This window comes from Cyprinodon tularosa, unplaced genomic scaffold (assembly GCF_016077235.1).
Source record: "Cyprinodon tularosa strain WSP-4 unplaced genomic scaffold, ASM1607723v1 ctg115, whole genome shotgun sequence".
In the NCBI taxonomy this organism is placed as follows: domain Eukaryota; kingdom Metazoa; phylum Chordata; class Actinopteri; order Cyprinodontiformes; family Cyprinodontidae; genus Cyprinodon; species Cyprinodon tularosa.
Genome location: NW_024037948.1, coordinates 366164 through 382944, shown reverse-complemented (window position 1 = coordinate 382944; position 16781 = coordinate 366164). Strand labels below are relative to the sequence as shown.

General features: G+C 38.5%; 1 protein-coding gene across 1 annotated transcript; it reads left to right on the top strand.

Moving 5' to 3' along the window:
- Nucleotides 1-382: 382 nt before the first annotated feature.
- Nucleotides 383-16513, top strand: LOC119797191 (coiled-coil domain-containing protein 112). The gene is given in 9 exon segments (XM_038306155.1): nt 383-501; nt 3270-3394; nt 13858-13947; nt 14184-14259; nt 14546-14669; nt 14768-14881; nt 14998-15135; nt 15450-15637; nt 15715-16513. Coding segments are annotated over 9 exon segments (1005 nt in total). The 3' UTR covers nt 15746-16513.
- The last annotated feature ends 268 nt before the right edge of the window (nt 16514-16781 follow it).

Sequence of the window (16781 nt, the reverse complement as noted above, 5' to 3'; positions counted from 1 at the left end):
GTTGAAACTAGAAACAACACCAACGCGCTGCATTTTCATTGAAGTTCGCTTTCATTGAAACTTTGCCGCCATAGCAACCGCTTCACCCGCTGCTAAACTGGTAAATATAACGAGCTGTTTGTCTTATTTAGATATAAAATGATAATATATCAATAAAAATGTGCTACTCTGAGTAGATAATGTTTGTCTGTGAGAGCTAGAAAGCCGTTAGCAAAACGTTTTAGCCAACTGTCATTCATTTAACTATATTGTATAAATTACAAATGACCTTAAAAACACCCTACGAGTTTTATGTCTGGCCGAAAATGGATGCAACCGCTTCTGTTCTTTAGACCTTTGTGTTTCTTTTGTTTCTCATAGTTGTCTTTGTTTATAGGAGGAGATGGAGTCTTGCCAAAGAACCACTGCTTACAGGGTCAGAGGTGGAAGAAGAGAAGAGGACAGGCTGGAAAGGCAGTAAGTTGTTCACTTTCTCAGGGAAGCTGAGAAGATAAGGAGGGAGTGAGTTAATTAGCTTTAACCTGGATCATACAATGTAGAACAAAACAAATATTCAATATAAGCAGAATGATTTTGATTCAATTCAGTTTATTCATATAGCAACGATTCACAACAAATGTCATCTCAAGACTTAGACTTAGGCAGACTTTATTATCATTCACACAGAGTGCATCTGAGGGCACTTTATAGAGACAGTTCAACCAGATCATACAGTCAGACTAGTTCAAAGTTTTTTTATCTAAGGAAAAACAGCTGATTGGATCAACTCATTGACTCTACATCAGGCTCTGCTCATAATTTCAGTGTGCAAGGACCCTCTTTAACTCATTCCGGCCCCAACACTTCTTCTCAGGCTCAAGCTCCTATCTGTGTCAGTAAATAACTGAAGCAGCTCAAGAAGTAATAATAATAATAATAATAATACATTTTATTTCAAGCGCCTTTCAAAACACTCAAGGTCACTGTACATGTAAAAACAATAAATGGTAAAAAGCAGTCGTCATAATTAAAAGAAACAAAACAAATTACACAGAGGAAAGTAATATAAAATCATAATGAAAAGGCAATCTTGAACATGTGGGTTTTGAGTTTGGATTTGAATACGGGTAAAGACTCGGTTTTGCAGATGTCAGAGGGGAGAGAATTCCAGAGTGTGGGCGCAGAACGTGAAAAAGCTCTGCTCCCCATGGTTTTAAGACGGGCTGAAGGAACAACTAAGTGAGTGGTAGAAGAAGATCTAAGAATGCGGGAGGGAGTAGAAATTTGAAGTAAATCAGAAAGGTATGGAGGGGAGAGATTGTGAATAACTTTAAAAGTAAGTAGGAGGATTTTGAACTGAATTCTATACTTCACAGGTAGCCAGTGGAGCTGCTGCAGGACTGGGGTGATGTGATGAAAAGAAGGGGTTCTAGAAATGATGCGAGCTGCTGAGTTTTGTACTGACTGAAGCCTGTGAATGGATTTTTGAGGAAGACCGAAAAGAAGAGAATTACAGTAATCAATGCGGGAAGTGACCAGACTATGAACAAGAGTGCAGGTGGAGCTAGTGGAGAGAGAGGGGCGAAGGCGATTGATATTGCGTAAGTGAAAGTAAGCGGAACGGGTAAGGTTGTTAATGTGAGAGGAGAAGGACAAGGTACTATCAAGGATGACACCCAGACTCTTGACCTGAGGTGAGGGGGAAATTATGGAGTTGTCAAATGAAAGGGAGAAACTGTCAGCTTTGGATAAAGTAGATTTTGTTCCCACTAAGAGGATTTCGGTCTTGTCATTATTCAGTTTAAGAAAGTTGGAGGTGAACCAGGATTTTATTTCGGTTAAGCAGGAGATTAATGAAGGAGGTGGGAGTGAAGAGTTTGGTTTACAACATAATACAATGTTAATTACCAAAATGATGCATGCAGTATATATAGGCCTTCCTTGTCATGCACATCCTTGTTGGGATATGGTGTAATTTTCTATTTCTTCAAACTGTAAAATCATTGCAACAAAATAAATTATATTAAAACTAAAATGCTTTCTTTAAAGCAAACTACGATGTTTCTCGTATATTTGGCGAATTTATGTTCGAATGTTTTGCAAAAATATGTTGAGGTGTGTGATTTGGTTTTGCATATAAAGCCTAACGTTTCGCGTCTTACTTGCATTGTTGCCAGGTTGGGATGTTTCCCAATCTGGCAGTTTAGGATGGCCGTCTATGGGTAAAAACTATTTGTGTAAAAAATTGGTAAAAAAACCAAAGCCAGTAAAACAGCATTATAGAAGTCTTGGTCATGGTTTTTGTGTGATGCTTGAAGATAGATCAGTTAATCCACAATGTGAATTCGTATTGTGTTTCACATTTGAGACGCACACGTTTGACTGTGCTTCTATTTTATTTATTTTTTTCGGGGGCGAGGGTGGTCCATAAGTGGGCCGATGTAGATGGAAAAGTGCCAGGGCTGAAAAATTATTCCCAGTCCGAGCCTGCTGTACATCAATCCCTCATACCAAGCATGTATGCAGCGACAGTGGAGAGGAAAAACTCCCTTTTAACAGGATAATGATGAGAGAACAACTCAGTTTGTTTTACTAAACCAAAACCTATTCTTGATTTTTAAATCTTGAACATATAAAGCTGTAACCAGTAATCAGTCTAAGAACCAGCTTGACATTAGCTGCTGTCATTATCTGTGTCAATATTTTGGTTCCCCGTGTTCTCATGCTTTTAAATGTCCATGTCCTATCCAACTGTGTTTCAGAACATTTTAAAATCACTTAAAAGAAAAACCTCAAAGTTTAGCCAAGTCTAAATAAATGTCATGTTCACCAAGGATTTTTTTTAGCTAGCCCTCAAGTATAATGGATGGAGCCTGTGTCCCAATAGGAAATGTAAAGATATCAAAATACACTCATTTTATAAGAAAAAAACTCAAACCCTGTGATTGAGAAACAAGTAGATATTTAGAACTTTTTTTTGTTTGTTTTTGTTTAGGCGTAAATATGGTTTTGTCAATTTGGGTGAACTAACATTTGGAATTTTTGGGATATATACAAACGCCTGACTTTGGTCAAACTGCTAATTGTAGACATTCCTGTTTACACATCTGAGAAACTAGTTAGATAAGTTCAAATATAAATATAACTTCTGCTTTAAAGCAAGGCCCTGAGATCAGAGAATTGTAACATAATTTAACTTACATGAAATTTAGCCATTCGTTGGAACAAAAAACTATTTCCTTGTTGCCAAACATGTGACTTCAAAATAACTTGCCTTTTATCTTACATAGGATTGACAAACTGAGAGAAAAAGAGAGAACCCTGAGCACTGTGTGGAGAAAGAACGCTTGGACAGATGTGACTGAAGAACTGGAGGAATATGAAAAAGTACTTACAGAAGAAAGAACTGCTCAAGGTGAGACATTTAGCTGTGTCTTTACATTTAGAAGCCTGTCAGTAGGGTAAGGTCATCATGAAAGAGATAAGATTGCTCCAGTCATTTAGGAAATAATCGTGTCATCTATAAGAAGAAAGTCTTTAAATTAGGAATGCAGCCAATTGATATCTGCAGTTTAACCTGAGAGAGTTTATTCCAGATAGCTGGGACAGAATGTGGAGACCCGATAATTCAACCACTGTTCAAATCATTTATTTAAAAGTAAACTGGTGTTGCAGAAACAGCATCTAGAATCATGGCTCAACAAGAGCAAGAACAACTCAGTGATCAAAGAAACTGAGCATGTAGAGCTTCCATGGAGTGAGAAGACGGTCTTCTGGTGCTCTGCAGAAAGGGATCCAAGTTAAAAGATATCCCTGTAAAAAAGCCTTTACTGCAGTGGTCGCCAACCCGTCGATCGCGATCGACTGGTAGATCTTTGAAACATTCCCTGTAGATCGCGATAACAAAATAAAGCTTGAGAATTAACTGTCGCAAAATTACAATTTACGGCACTAGCTCACAAGCCAGACATTTGATGGGTCAGCAGATGTGGTCAGCTGGTATGGCGGCAGCTGTGAGAAAAAAGTTGAAAACTTATCATTTTCATGAGGAATGGGAAGAGGAATTTATTTTCACCATGGTGAAAAACAAGTGTATTTGTATGCTGTGCCACCAAACGGTTGCGCTGTCTAAAAGAGGAAATCTGGAGCGACACCACAACACCAACCACGTCAAATTCAAAGACAGTTTCCCCGCCAAGAGCGCACTCCGCGCTAGAAAAGTTGCTGAGCTGAAAGCGAGTTTGAAGATCCAGCAGTCACTTTTCACAAAACCTGTTGTTCAACATAAGGCTGCGACTGAAGCTTCATTCCGTATTAGTCATCTTTTGGCTAAACACAAGAAGTCTTTTACAGATGGCGATTTATTCAAAGAGGCAATGGCCATCACTGCAGATACGGTTTTCAACAGCTTCAGCAACAAAGATGACATCAAAACTGCGCTCCGCAGTATCCAGCTTGGCCCGAACACTGTTGCGCGGAGAGTTGAAGAACTGTCAGCTGACGTGGATCGACAAGTGCTAACAGATTTGTCACACTGTGAATATTTTTCACTCCAGTTTGATGAATCCCTGGATGTAATGGACACAGCTCAGCTAGTTGTATTTGTCAGGATGGTGTTCCTGGACTCTACAACGAAAGAGGATTTTCTCACTCTTTTGCATTTAACGGAAAGAACAAGAGGTGAGGATATTTACAATGCATTTAAAAAATATGTCTGTGATAATGACATCCCGATTGACAAACTGGTGGCAGTTACCACTGATGGAGCTCCAGCGATGCGCGGCGTGCGCTCTGGATTTATTGCGTTGTGCCGTAATGACAGCGATTTTCCCGACTTTGTAAATTACCACTGTGTCATTCACCAGCAGGCTTTGGCGGGAAAGGTTGTGAACTTTAATCATGTTATGACTGTGGTGGTCAGACTGATCAACTCAATTAGAGCAAAAGCGCTTCAGCGCCGCTTATTCAAAGCGTTAATGGATGAGCTCCATGCCGCGTATGGAGACCTTCTCCTCCACGTTGATGTCCGGTGGTTGAGTCGCGGAAAAGTACTGCAGCGATTTGTTGATTTGCTGCCTGAGATAAAGATCTTTCTGGAGACAAGAAACGAGGAGTGTGAGGAGCTGTCTGATGATCAGTGGCTGCTGGACCTGGGATTTCTGACGGACCTGACCGCAAAACTGAACGCACTGAACAGCGAGCTCCAGGGAAAAGACCGACACCTTCCACACATGATCAGCGCAGTGAATGCGTTCAAGGCCAAGCTGGGTGTTTGGAAAACACAGCTGAAAAACAGGAGGCTGACACACTTTTCCAACTTGGAGAAAATGTCACAGGCCATCAGTGACAAGGACAGCGGCGTAGGAAGCGGGGGGGACGGGGGGGACATGTCCCCCCCAATATAAAAGCCAGGTGGATATGTCCCCCCCAAAAATTGTACCGCAAAATATTAGATTTTGACATTTTTTTAACTAGCGTGCTTTTATTTTGAAGGCGCAGCATAGCGTTACGTCACTGTACTCCCCCTCCCCTCTCTGAACTGCTGAGTGTTTGAGCACTCAGTCAGCAGGGAGGGAAACGGCGACACAGAAATCAGAAACTTGTGAAAGAGGTAAAATAGTCTGTCGGGATGCTGCTATGAATATTGCCCATTTATAACGTTTTGTTTTTATTTCACTTTCATATATAGAAACTGAATCTTTTTGGTTGAGTCATCTTAGTCTTGTACGGAAGAGGATTAGGGCCACTGGAAAAAAAAAGTTAACTGATTTTTACATTTTTTTTTTAGTTTAACATGGGGAAAAAAGTCAGAATTCTGACTTTTCTCAGAATTCTGACTTTTTTCTTCTGACTTTTTTCTCAGAATTCTGACTTTAATCTCAGAATTCTGACTTTTTTCTCAGAAATCTGACAGATGATTAATATTTCTAATCAATTTACAGTGTTTTTATTTTTTTTCGGGGGGTACTTATACAGATACATAAAAACAAGTAGGTCTAACTAAAAAATAACCAGAATATATGTTTAGAGTAAAGATTGACTAGTGTTTACACAAGCACACAATTTCAAATCTGCTGAGCTTGCTGTGCAAGAAAATGTAAAATATACGTATAAAGAAATATAACAGGAAGTACTGCTAAAACATAAACCAAATGTTAAATAATGTAGATATTGGTTTAAAAAATTCTTCAGATTTGGAAATTTGGAAGGAATACATAATTTTGAAATTAATCAACAAATCTGGTAAAAAAAAAAAAACAAAAAGAAATAAAAAATAAAAGTTGCACTTTTTTACTTGAGGAATTTGTTGAATAACTTCATAATTATGAGTTTAACTAGTTGGAGGTAATGCTACACTTCTCTGCTTCCTGTCCTGCTCATAAAAGGTAAACCCGCCATCCATTTTCTACATTATTTGGAAAACACAACACAAATGTAATATAACAAAAGTATGTTTAAAAACAAACATGTTAGCATCCAGCCATAGCCATGTCTGTTTTAGAGACTAGCTCTCTTCTGCTCCTCCATTAATGAGGGGACCCCACGGGCACGTAAAAAGTTGCCTAATTCCATCATTTTCCACCAATGTGTCACTGGCCACCTCAAACAACTCACATCTTTGTCAGTGAAGCTGAGTGCTCCACATCTCTTCCTTCATGGTGACCATCTACATTAAGATCCACAATTCTGAGATTAAAGTCAGAATTCTGAGAAAAAAAAGTCAGAATTCTGACCTTTTTCCCGTATTAAACTGAAATGAAATTTAAAAATCACCTAACTTTTTTTTTTTTTTTCAGTGGCCCTAATCCTCTTCCGTAGTCTTGGGATGATCACTCATCCAATATTTAACTGCTAACTTTCTCTAGACGTTTGCTACGCTAGCCAAAGTGTTTTTTTTTTTTATATATCTCATTTCAGTACAATACCACCACCAACTAAAAGGCTGAAACAGCAGTAGGACTTACTCAGATTTTTTTAAAAAGAGAAACGTCAGTGTGAGTTACAGTCACCTAACACAACTTGTGTTGAAATTAGCCCGATCTGGGCGTGCGTTTAACGAGGATTTTTTTATTTTTTGCGTGGTTTTGATTCGCCGAAATTGACAGATGTTATACCTGCCGCGCTCCTGATCGTTAGTTAAAACCACAGGGAGAATTAATTTTAATTCTTAGCAGCGAACTGCTAACCTGACAACAGCCAGATGCATGTCTCGCTCCGCCCAGCTCAGACATGCATCTGGCTGTTGTCAGGTTAGCGAACTGCTGCACAACCACTAATTAACCAACTAATTAACTTCTGCACCCTTATTTCCTCAAATAAACTGCTGGCTCCTCTTTTTAGACGATAAACAGATTAACACAACATTGACAACTCTGTAGTTTTCTCTGTTCTAGGGCTGGGCGATATGGAAAAAAAACTATATCACGATATGGATTATTTTATATCACGATAACGATATATATCACGATATACCACAACTGATGTTGCATTTTATGTTTTCATAGTCCGTCAGATGGACAGGGTTGAAAAAAATCTTTCATCGCCTATTTTTTACCCATCATTTTGTTTCCTAATATGAGAATCCCAACCCCAAACCAAGAACACCAGTTATGCAATTTGCGGCCATGACAGTGAACAGTGAAAAAGTTTATCACGATAGAAAAAATTGAGGAAAAAGGTCACGATAGACATGTTTCTCTCGTCCTCACGATATATATCGCCATATCGCCCAGCTCTACTCTGTTCTGTACTGCAAACTGGAATTAAAGGCGCCATTTCTACCAAAGGTCTTGACAGATTGGCGACCTGTCTAGGGTGTACCCCGCACCAGCACCTCCCGACCCCACTAAGGGACAGGGTGTACAGAAAATGGAAGGATGGATGGGTTTCTACCAAAGATTTAGAATGCGTTTTTGAACTAGATGCTTCAAAGCGCCCTGTCCATAATTCTTCACCACACTGTCAGCTCCCTCTGTCAGTCAACCTATATAAATTCATTTTTGACCATTATTGCAAGTTTGACAAAATAAAACATATCAAACTTTGCACATGTGTGGCTTAGTGAATTGTTTTTAATCAAACTGAAATATTTGATTTTCTAGTGTGATGCAGACACTAAATATGCTAAGGGTTGAAGCCCTTGAAAGACACCTCCCTTTGCTTAATAAAAGACTCCAGTCATTTTGTTTGGTGATATGCTCACATCTTATGAACAAATGCATTATGTAAATTTTAAATGCATTATTTTTGCAAGACACATTTATAAAGGAATAAAGTAAAAGATTAAATAGCCTTTTTTTTAAGTAGCATACTTAAGATATGTTTCTGTTGAATACGAATCTCAGATTTCCGACATGTGTCCCCCCCAATAGTAAACATATTCCTACGCCCTTGGACAAGGATGCTTTTCACCCTGAGGAGTACTGTGGTCACCTGGACAAAGTTGCAGCAGAGTTCAGTCACCGTTTTGGTGAATTGGACGCCATGGAAGATGTTGCTTCATTCATTTCAAATCCTTTCCTGACCACTGATGTGGAACAGGTGGCAGCCAAATTTCAGCAGCTATTTGCTCTGCCTAGTGGGGTTGACATGGAGATTCTGGATTTAATAAATGACATTGAGCTGAAAGGACGATCACAGGACAGTAACTTTTGGGGATTTGTCAGCAGGGAGAAGTTTCCCCTCCTCACATCATGTGCACTAAGAGTGAGTACCTACTTTGGATCCACTTACCTATGTGAAATGGCGTTTTCACAGATGAAAATAATTAAATCAAAATACAGGAGCCGCCTTAGTGACAAACACCTCACAGACTGTCTCCGACTAGCTGTCAGTAGTTATGAGCCAAACTACAGGGCACTCACAGACAGCATGCAGTCACAGCCATCTCACTAACCTGGGTGAGTAACATGCTAGTTTTAACATGGGATGTTAATTACACATAAATATGCTAAATAACTACACTGAGCTCATTTACACTGACAGGGAATTCTTTTAAACACAATCAGTTCTATTTTAATAAATTTTATTCCTAAAATGTTAATGTGGTGTAACTTAAATGAAAGTTAAATGGTTAAGCATAACACTGCATGCAATATGTTCGCTTTTAGTTTGTTATCTTCTATAAAAGAAATGGTGACCTCATACAAAAGGAAATAGGCCATGCCTTTATTTTTTTGTGTTTGACATAAAGCTATATTATAAGTTGCATTGAAAATTGTGTTAACAACGTAGCACTTCTGCATCTATCCAGAAGTGCTAAAGAACCTTCAACCAGGTTGATGTTTTCATTAGCTGGAAAAACTTAAGTTTACTTCTTCATTATTAGAATTTATATACTTAACATTCTTTCTTAGGTGATATGTTGAATGATATTGAAAATGAAATAAGCATAATAAGAAAGATAAAAGTTGGTCTTTTAGGACAGTTTGTTGAAAATGTTTCTGCAATTTCACTTGTTTTTCTAGTAATTGAAAAACTTCAAGAAATCAAGTCAGAGGTGGAAGCGTCAATAAACACTTTAAAGCCTCGGTTCTCAAAGTGTGTGGCGCGACCCACTGGTGGGGAATTGAGACGTGACAGGTGGGGCGCGCCAAGTTCCGGTGTGTGTGTGTGTGTGTGTGTGTGTGTGTGACTATAAATGTAGAATGTGTGAGAGCAAACTGTCCTTATAGCTGTATGTTGCCGCTTTTTAGACCAATCAAACCCACAAAGTAATCATTACTAGCCTACATGCAGTCTAATTAAAAGAACATTAGATATGAGAAAAATTTCCCCTGGAACTGAAGTGCCAAAATAATGATTGACGTGACGTCGGCATATTATTTGTAACAGAATAAACTTTCGCGCCCCAGTGTTGCCAACTCAGCGACTTTGTCGCTATATTTCAGACCCCTCCAGCGACTCTTTTTCAAAAAAAAACAAATCTAGCGCCTTTTGGAGACTCTTACGTGAAAGCACGTATCGTTCCTTTTCTTGTCCTCCAGCGGCAGGTGCTGCCGTGGGGCGCCTCCCCCGTCCCAACCCCGTTCTCCCCCGCTATTGCAGGAGTCCCTATCAGCGCTGCAGTCAGAGCAGAGACACAGCATGTTTAACTTTTGCGTCCAGACTGCAAATAAAGCGCACATGCGCCGGGATTGACGGCGCAGGTTGATCATAAATAACTGAATTTGAAATATTTTATCTTAAATAAATAACGGCGTTTGATTCACACAGCCACATGTTCATGTTTCTGGTTAGGAGTGGAGAGCGAGTATCCACTCATCGGGCAGAGAGCTGTGTGCATTCTTCTTCCCTTTGCCACATCATATCTCTGTGAGATGGGCTTTTCAGCTGCTGCTTCAATGAAAACAAAATACAGATCTCAGCAGAACATTGAGCATGACTTGAGAGTGGCAGTATCAAGCCTGCAACCCCGTTTTGAGAAACTGCAATGCAAAACAGGCTCATTGCAGCCACTAATGCAGGGATAAATAGACCTGTCTTGCCAGATGGATTTCACTTCTTTTCTTTTATTAACAGATTGCAGAGTGGCACTTTAATTTTTTCTATCTTTGAGCTTGATACAAATTTTGACACAGCTGCATTTTTATTTTCTTTATTTTTGAGCTTGCTGTTATTTGATGTAGATTTGTATTTAGATACTACTTGTTACTTCAATAAAATTGGAACATTTTAAGATTGTTGAATATTTCATTAGCATTGTGTTGGGGCGATGGGGACAGGCGGGGCTTGAAAATTCCCCCTTGTCCAAAGTGGGGAATGACAGAAAAAGTTTGAGAACCACTGCTTTAAAGGAAGAGCAGCGTTTACGGTAAAAAGTTTCACCAAACATGCATGTTTAGACCACAACACCACCCTCTATTATAACGTTACGTTTCTGCATACTTTTATTTAGTAAAATAGTTTAAAACGCACGGTATTTTCTTTATGCAGAGTGTGCAGATTTTGAAAAATGGGTTTAAGGGTATCAAACAATCCTGAGAATTAGAGCAATTCAAAAGCACTGAGCAGTATGCAGGATTTATAGATCGGCAAGGTTACCGGTAGTAAAATGAAAATATTAAGAATTAAAGTTTGTGCTTCTTTGTTCCTATTAGCTTTGAGGAATATTTAAAGGAGGAGCAGACTCAGCAGGAGGTTACTGCTTATAAGAAGAAGATTGAAAACAGGAGCCTTAATGTTAAAACAAACCCCAAACTGCCTGCAGCAACCACTCTCAAGGTTAGATTCCCTTCCTTTTACACCATGAAGCTTTTTTCTCCGTTATTTATTCTAATATGGAAAAAGGGATGAAGGGCTTGATTTATGTTTTCTTTAAGATCAAACCCTCCAACAGAAACCTTCCTGAGGTCAAAGCTTTGGAGGATTATCCGCGAAAGACAGGAGGTCCTCATGGAGGCCGGGATCAATACGATCACCAAACTTTCCAAAGAGTAAGAAATGCAAAATAATGATCTGATTACTGATTTATCCTACCTAACTCCAGTTGGTCATTGTTCAGTTTTTTATGACAGTTTTATCCTTAAGACTTTTTCTTCTGAACTAACAGGTGTGGATGAAGCTCAGTTGGCGGCTGTCGTACAGGAAAGAGGCCATGTTTTACCTGCCGCATAAAACTCAGGAGGAGATCCAGCAACATGAAGACTGGCATCAGGAGCTGCTTCACCTGCAGGACAAAAGGAGAGAGGTAGAGAGGCAAAGCAGCCACAAAAGGAAATAGGCCATGCCTTTATTTTTTTGTGTTTGACATAAAGCTATATTATAAGTTGCATTGAAAATTGTGTTAACAATACAGTTCTATTTGGTAAATTGTTGATATTAATGTGACTAGTGAAGCTCCAGAAGATAAGCATAACACCTGATATGCCATGCTTTACTTTGGTGTTGATATTAATTGAATTTGATATGAAACTATGGCCAGTTTGATTTGCTCCTTACAATGTTTTCTTTTTTGCATTAATTTGTCCCGTTGGACCATAAACATTTTATGTAATTCAAAAACAGTTGTTTTATGAGTTCATTAGTAAATAAAAGGCTTCATGTTTGAAGGAGAATCTGGGCTTCTTTTATTGCAGCGCCTCAGGTAGATCTTGCTTCCCACCAAAGTGGAGGTTGGGGATCTTGGGCTTAAAAAGGTTGGAGACCACTGCTTTACTGGTACATGGCTACTGTGATTAAAACATGCCAACGTGTTTCAGCCTGAATGTTTGTCAGTCTGCTCTAATGTCAGTTAAAAAGACAATCAAAGACCGCTGCTCAGTTCGTGCAGGTAAGTGGTCACATGATCAGTATCTGTACACTAGACCAGACTGAAAAACATTTACACAGTACATTTCCTGTATATTCTGTATATAGTTTTCATATATATTTATTTCATAGCTTCCTACAATTACCCTCTGTTTATATATACCAGTTATGGTCCATGCATAAATAGTCTCTATACACAGGTAAATAAATATTTATATCCTGTGTAGCACTTCTGGATAGATGCAAACTACATTCCATTGCTTTGTGCTTGTGAAAGTGTAATGATCTTAAAGTTGAATTCTATTCTATTCAGTTCTATACTATTTAGCCATTGCCCTGACGAAGAGAGGCCAGAACGAATTGACATGTTTTTAATGATAGTAGGATTCCTTCAAGGTGAACCATATAGTTTCCATCAGGTTGATGTCTGAACCTTAACCATCTTTCATTTCTACAGCTTCAGCTAAAGGACAGATTGCCTCTGATTTAAGACTGTGTCTCTCTCTTTGGAGCTTTGCTAACAACAGTCTTTTAACATTCATATATTTTATCCAAATCCTTTTTTTTTCTTGAGAGTTGCCCTGTAATCTACTCCATAACCATGTTGATAGTTTTTAAAACTGTAACGTTGCAGTTGCGTAATCTGCTGTAATCTCCTTCATTATGGTTAGTTGTATATGTGCAGGGTTTTTGAAGGTTTTAAGCTCACCTTAATGGGGAACACCGGTTTATTTTACATTGGGCCCTTGATTTTACGTTATTACATCATGTTCTACTCACCCATATGAGTTTTGTGTCATTTGGAGCTGTTCTGAAGATATTTCGTTAGGTTATATCCAAGCAACGTCTTCCTATGGGCAACGACTTGAAGGCACAAACTAAACTGTTCATAATTTATCATTTATGGTACGCCAGAATTCATTAAATGTAGGCGAATCACTGTCCCCAGACATCCGCGGTTATATTTTTTATATTTATATCTTTTAAAAACAAAGCGGAGTGTGTATGACGTCTGAACGGCTGCTAGTTTTACTCACATGCCTGGAAGATGTCTAGTGCTACTACCACAGATGATCTCGCTTTTGAAATGGAACTGAACGATACAGATTAGCTAGCCAAATGAATAGAAGAGGTAGAGCGTAGCCGCCTGTGGCCCGGGCTGCCTGTTATGTCTCCAGTCCGGCGCACGGATGACGTCATACACACTCCGCTTTGTTTTTAAAAGATATAAATATAAAAGATATAACCGCGGATGTCTGGGGGACAGTGATTCGCCTACATGTTATGAATGCTGGCGTACCATAAAGAATAAATTATGAACTGTTTAGTTTGTGCCTTCAACTCGTTGCCCATAGGAAGACGTTGCTTGGATATAACCTAATGGAATATCTTCAGAACGGCTCCAGATGACACAAACTTCATATGTGTGAGTAGAACATGATGTAATAACGTAAAATCAAGGGCCCAATGTAAAAAATAACGGCGTTCCCCTTTAAGGCAATAAACACATGTTACTATTTTAAAAAGTTATTATTGTTGCCTGAAACCTGCAGAAATGGGGTAAAGAAGCTAGAGTGTTGCTACATGTTACAGTGTTACTTCAAACGTAATGTTCTTCCTTTTCTTTAGAGGTGAGCCTTCAGAAGCAACTGGTGAAGATCAGTGATGGTGTAAAGAAATTTCAGAGACATCTAACCGGCATTAAGCCGACTCCTGAATGTATGCAAAAATTTCTTTACTTTTATGCTAAAGAACCTTCAACCAGGTTGATGTTTTCATTAGCTGGAAAAACTTAAGTTTACTTCTTCATTATTAGAATTTATATACTTAACATTCTTTCTTAGGTGATATGTTGAATGATATTGAAAATGAAATAAGCATAATAAGAAAGATAAAAGTTGGTCTTTTAGGACAGTTTGTTGAAAATGTTTCTGCAATTTCACTTGTTTTTCTAGTGATTGAAAAACTTCAAGAAATCAAGTCAGAGGTGGAAGCGTCAATAAACACTTTAAAGGAAGAGCAGCGTTTACGGTAAAAAGTTTCACCAAACATGCATGTTTAGACCACAACACCACCCTCTATTATAACGTTACGTTTCTGCATACTTTTATTTAGTAAAATAGTTTAAAACGCACGGTATTTTCTTTATGCAGAGTGTGCAGATTTTGAAAAATGGGTTTAAGGGTATCAAACAATCCTGAGAATTAGAGCAATTCAAAAGCACTGAGCAGTATGCAGGATTTATAGATCGGCAAGGTTACCGGTAGTAAAATGAAAATATTAAGAATTAAAGTTTGTGCTTCTTTGTTCCTATTAGCTTTGAGGAATATTTAAAGGAGGAGCAGACTCAGCAGGAGGTTACTGCTTATAAGAAGAAGATTGAAAACAGGAGCCTTAATGTTAAAACAAACCCCAAACTGCCTGCAGCAACCACTCTCAAGGTTAGATTCCCTTCCTTTTACACCATGAAGCTTTTTTCTCCGTTATTTATTCTAATATGGAAAAAGGGATGAAGGGCTTGATTTATGTTTTCTTTAAGATCAAACCCTCCAACAGAAACCTTCCTGAGGTCAAAGCTTTGGAGGATTATCCGCGAAAGACAGGAGGTCCTCATGGAGGCCGGGATCAATACGATCACCAAACTTTCCAAAGAGTAAGAAATGCAAAATAATGATCTGATTACTGATTTATCCTACCTAACTCCAGTTGGTCATTGTTCAGTTTTTTATGACAGTTTTATCCTTAAGACTTTTTCTTCTGAACTAACAGGTGTGGATGAAGCACAGTTGGCGGCTGTCGTACAGGAAAGAGGCCATGTTTTACCTGCCGCATAAAACTCAGGAGGAGATCCAGCAACATGAAGACTGGCATCAGGAGCTGCTTCACCTGCAGGACAAAAGGAGAGAGGTAGAGAGGCAAAGCAGCCATGAGTTTGGATGAAGTAAACGTAGACAGAAAGCTGCTCATACTTCTGGTTCCTCCTTTCATAAAGAGATCATATTGTTGTTTCAGTTTCACAATCTGTCACATTACATATAAAAATGTCAATAAGATTTTATATGGAGCACCTGAGTTGATCATTTAAAGGAATGTAATGGGTTTCAGACGTTTTTACAAAATAAAAAATAAGGGACGTGGCATGCATTTATGTTCCACTACTACATATTAATTTAGACGTTTTATATATATATATTATACTGTATATAATGCCTCTTTTTAAGAAAACGGTCTCTGTTGATGAGGAGCAGCGCTGTCTGCAGCTTGAAGCTAAGATGGCATGTGAGGAGTATCTGCGATTAAAGCGGGAGAAAGAGGAGGAACAAGAAAAGAGAAGAAGAGAGAAAGAACAGAGAGAAACGAAACACACTGGGCCTTCAGGACAGGGACCCATGTTACAGATGTTTCGCAGGTCTGAAGTTATAGACTTGATTTTAAAGTCTGGTAAAGAATATATTGGTAAATCTATATGTTCTTGTTTTGTCATAGAGCCATTCGTACTTGGAGACAAGGACTGTGATGTAACCAGATACTGGCTCCTGCAGTTTTCCACTGTCCACTTTTCCACAGTTTTCCACATGTCACCAATAAACCCTTTGAAAAAAGAACAGAGTTGAAAAGCTTAGCGTGATGGACTGCACACAGATGAACAAAACCGGAAATAAGAGTTTTGAATGACCAACTGAAAATACTTTGAGGTTACGGTAAATAACAAATCACCTCTCTGCCAGCTGGATGCTTTCACACAACAGGAAATGCATAATCTTACATTAAGGCAGACAAAACAGAAAATAACAGATAAAATCAGCATATAGGTATTTTATCAGAGCTGAACTTTGTCAACGTCAAGACAGTGTTATTGAAAATGTTTGGTAAGGCTTAACTAATAGTAAGAGATATTCAACTTCCAAAAGCACTGAGTGGTTTTGCAAGTAATAATGGGCAAAGCTTTCAATCTCTGGAGGAGCAAAACTGATGAAGAGATCCCTCAGATGTCAAGCTTTAGCTGCAAAGTTTGATCTACTGCCACCTAGTGTTGGCCCAGGAGGATTAAACAGATTCACTCTTCGTTTTTACTTGTCAAAAACAATTAAAAGCAATGTATCGTGTTCTTTCTAAACCCCCCTAGCACTCTGTAAAACTTTAAATATAAGGTATGAATGTCTTTTTTAACACTAATAGGCCAGTCAATAAACAATAAAACTGCTTAATTTAAAGCTTGGGAATTTTCAAAATCTAATGGGGTATTTATGAAATAATATGCGTAAAATAAAACTGGCAGTGCATATACGATGAATTAATTAATCTATGTGTAATAAACTTGTCCGTTTATTCTAGAATGATGAGTTCCATGTTATTGTTTCAGCACTCCGTTTTATTTAACATGTGCTCATTTAACACCCGTCCCAACATTAAAGGAATAGTACACCCAAAACATGATTAGCCTTCATTTTCTACTCACCCCCATGCTGAACAACACTCTGGAGTACTTTTTTGATATCTCAAATGCATCTGGAGATCTGGGAGGCTTCTTGCTGTCTGCTGACATTCAAATA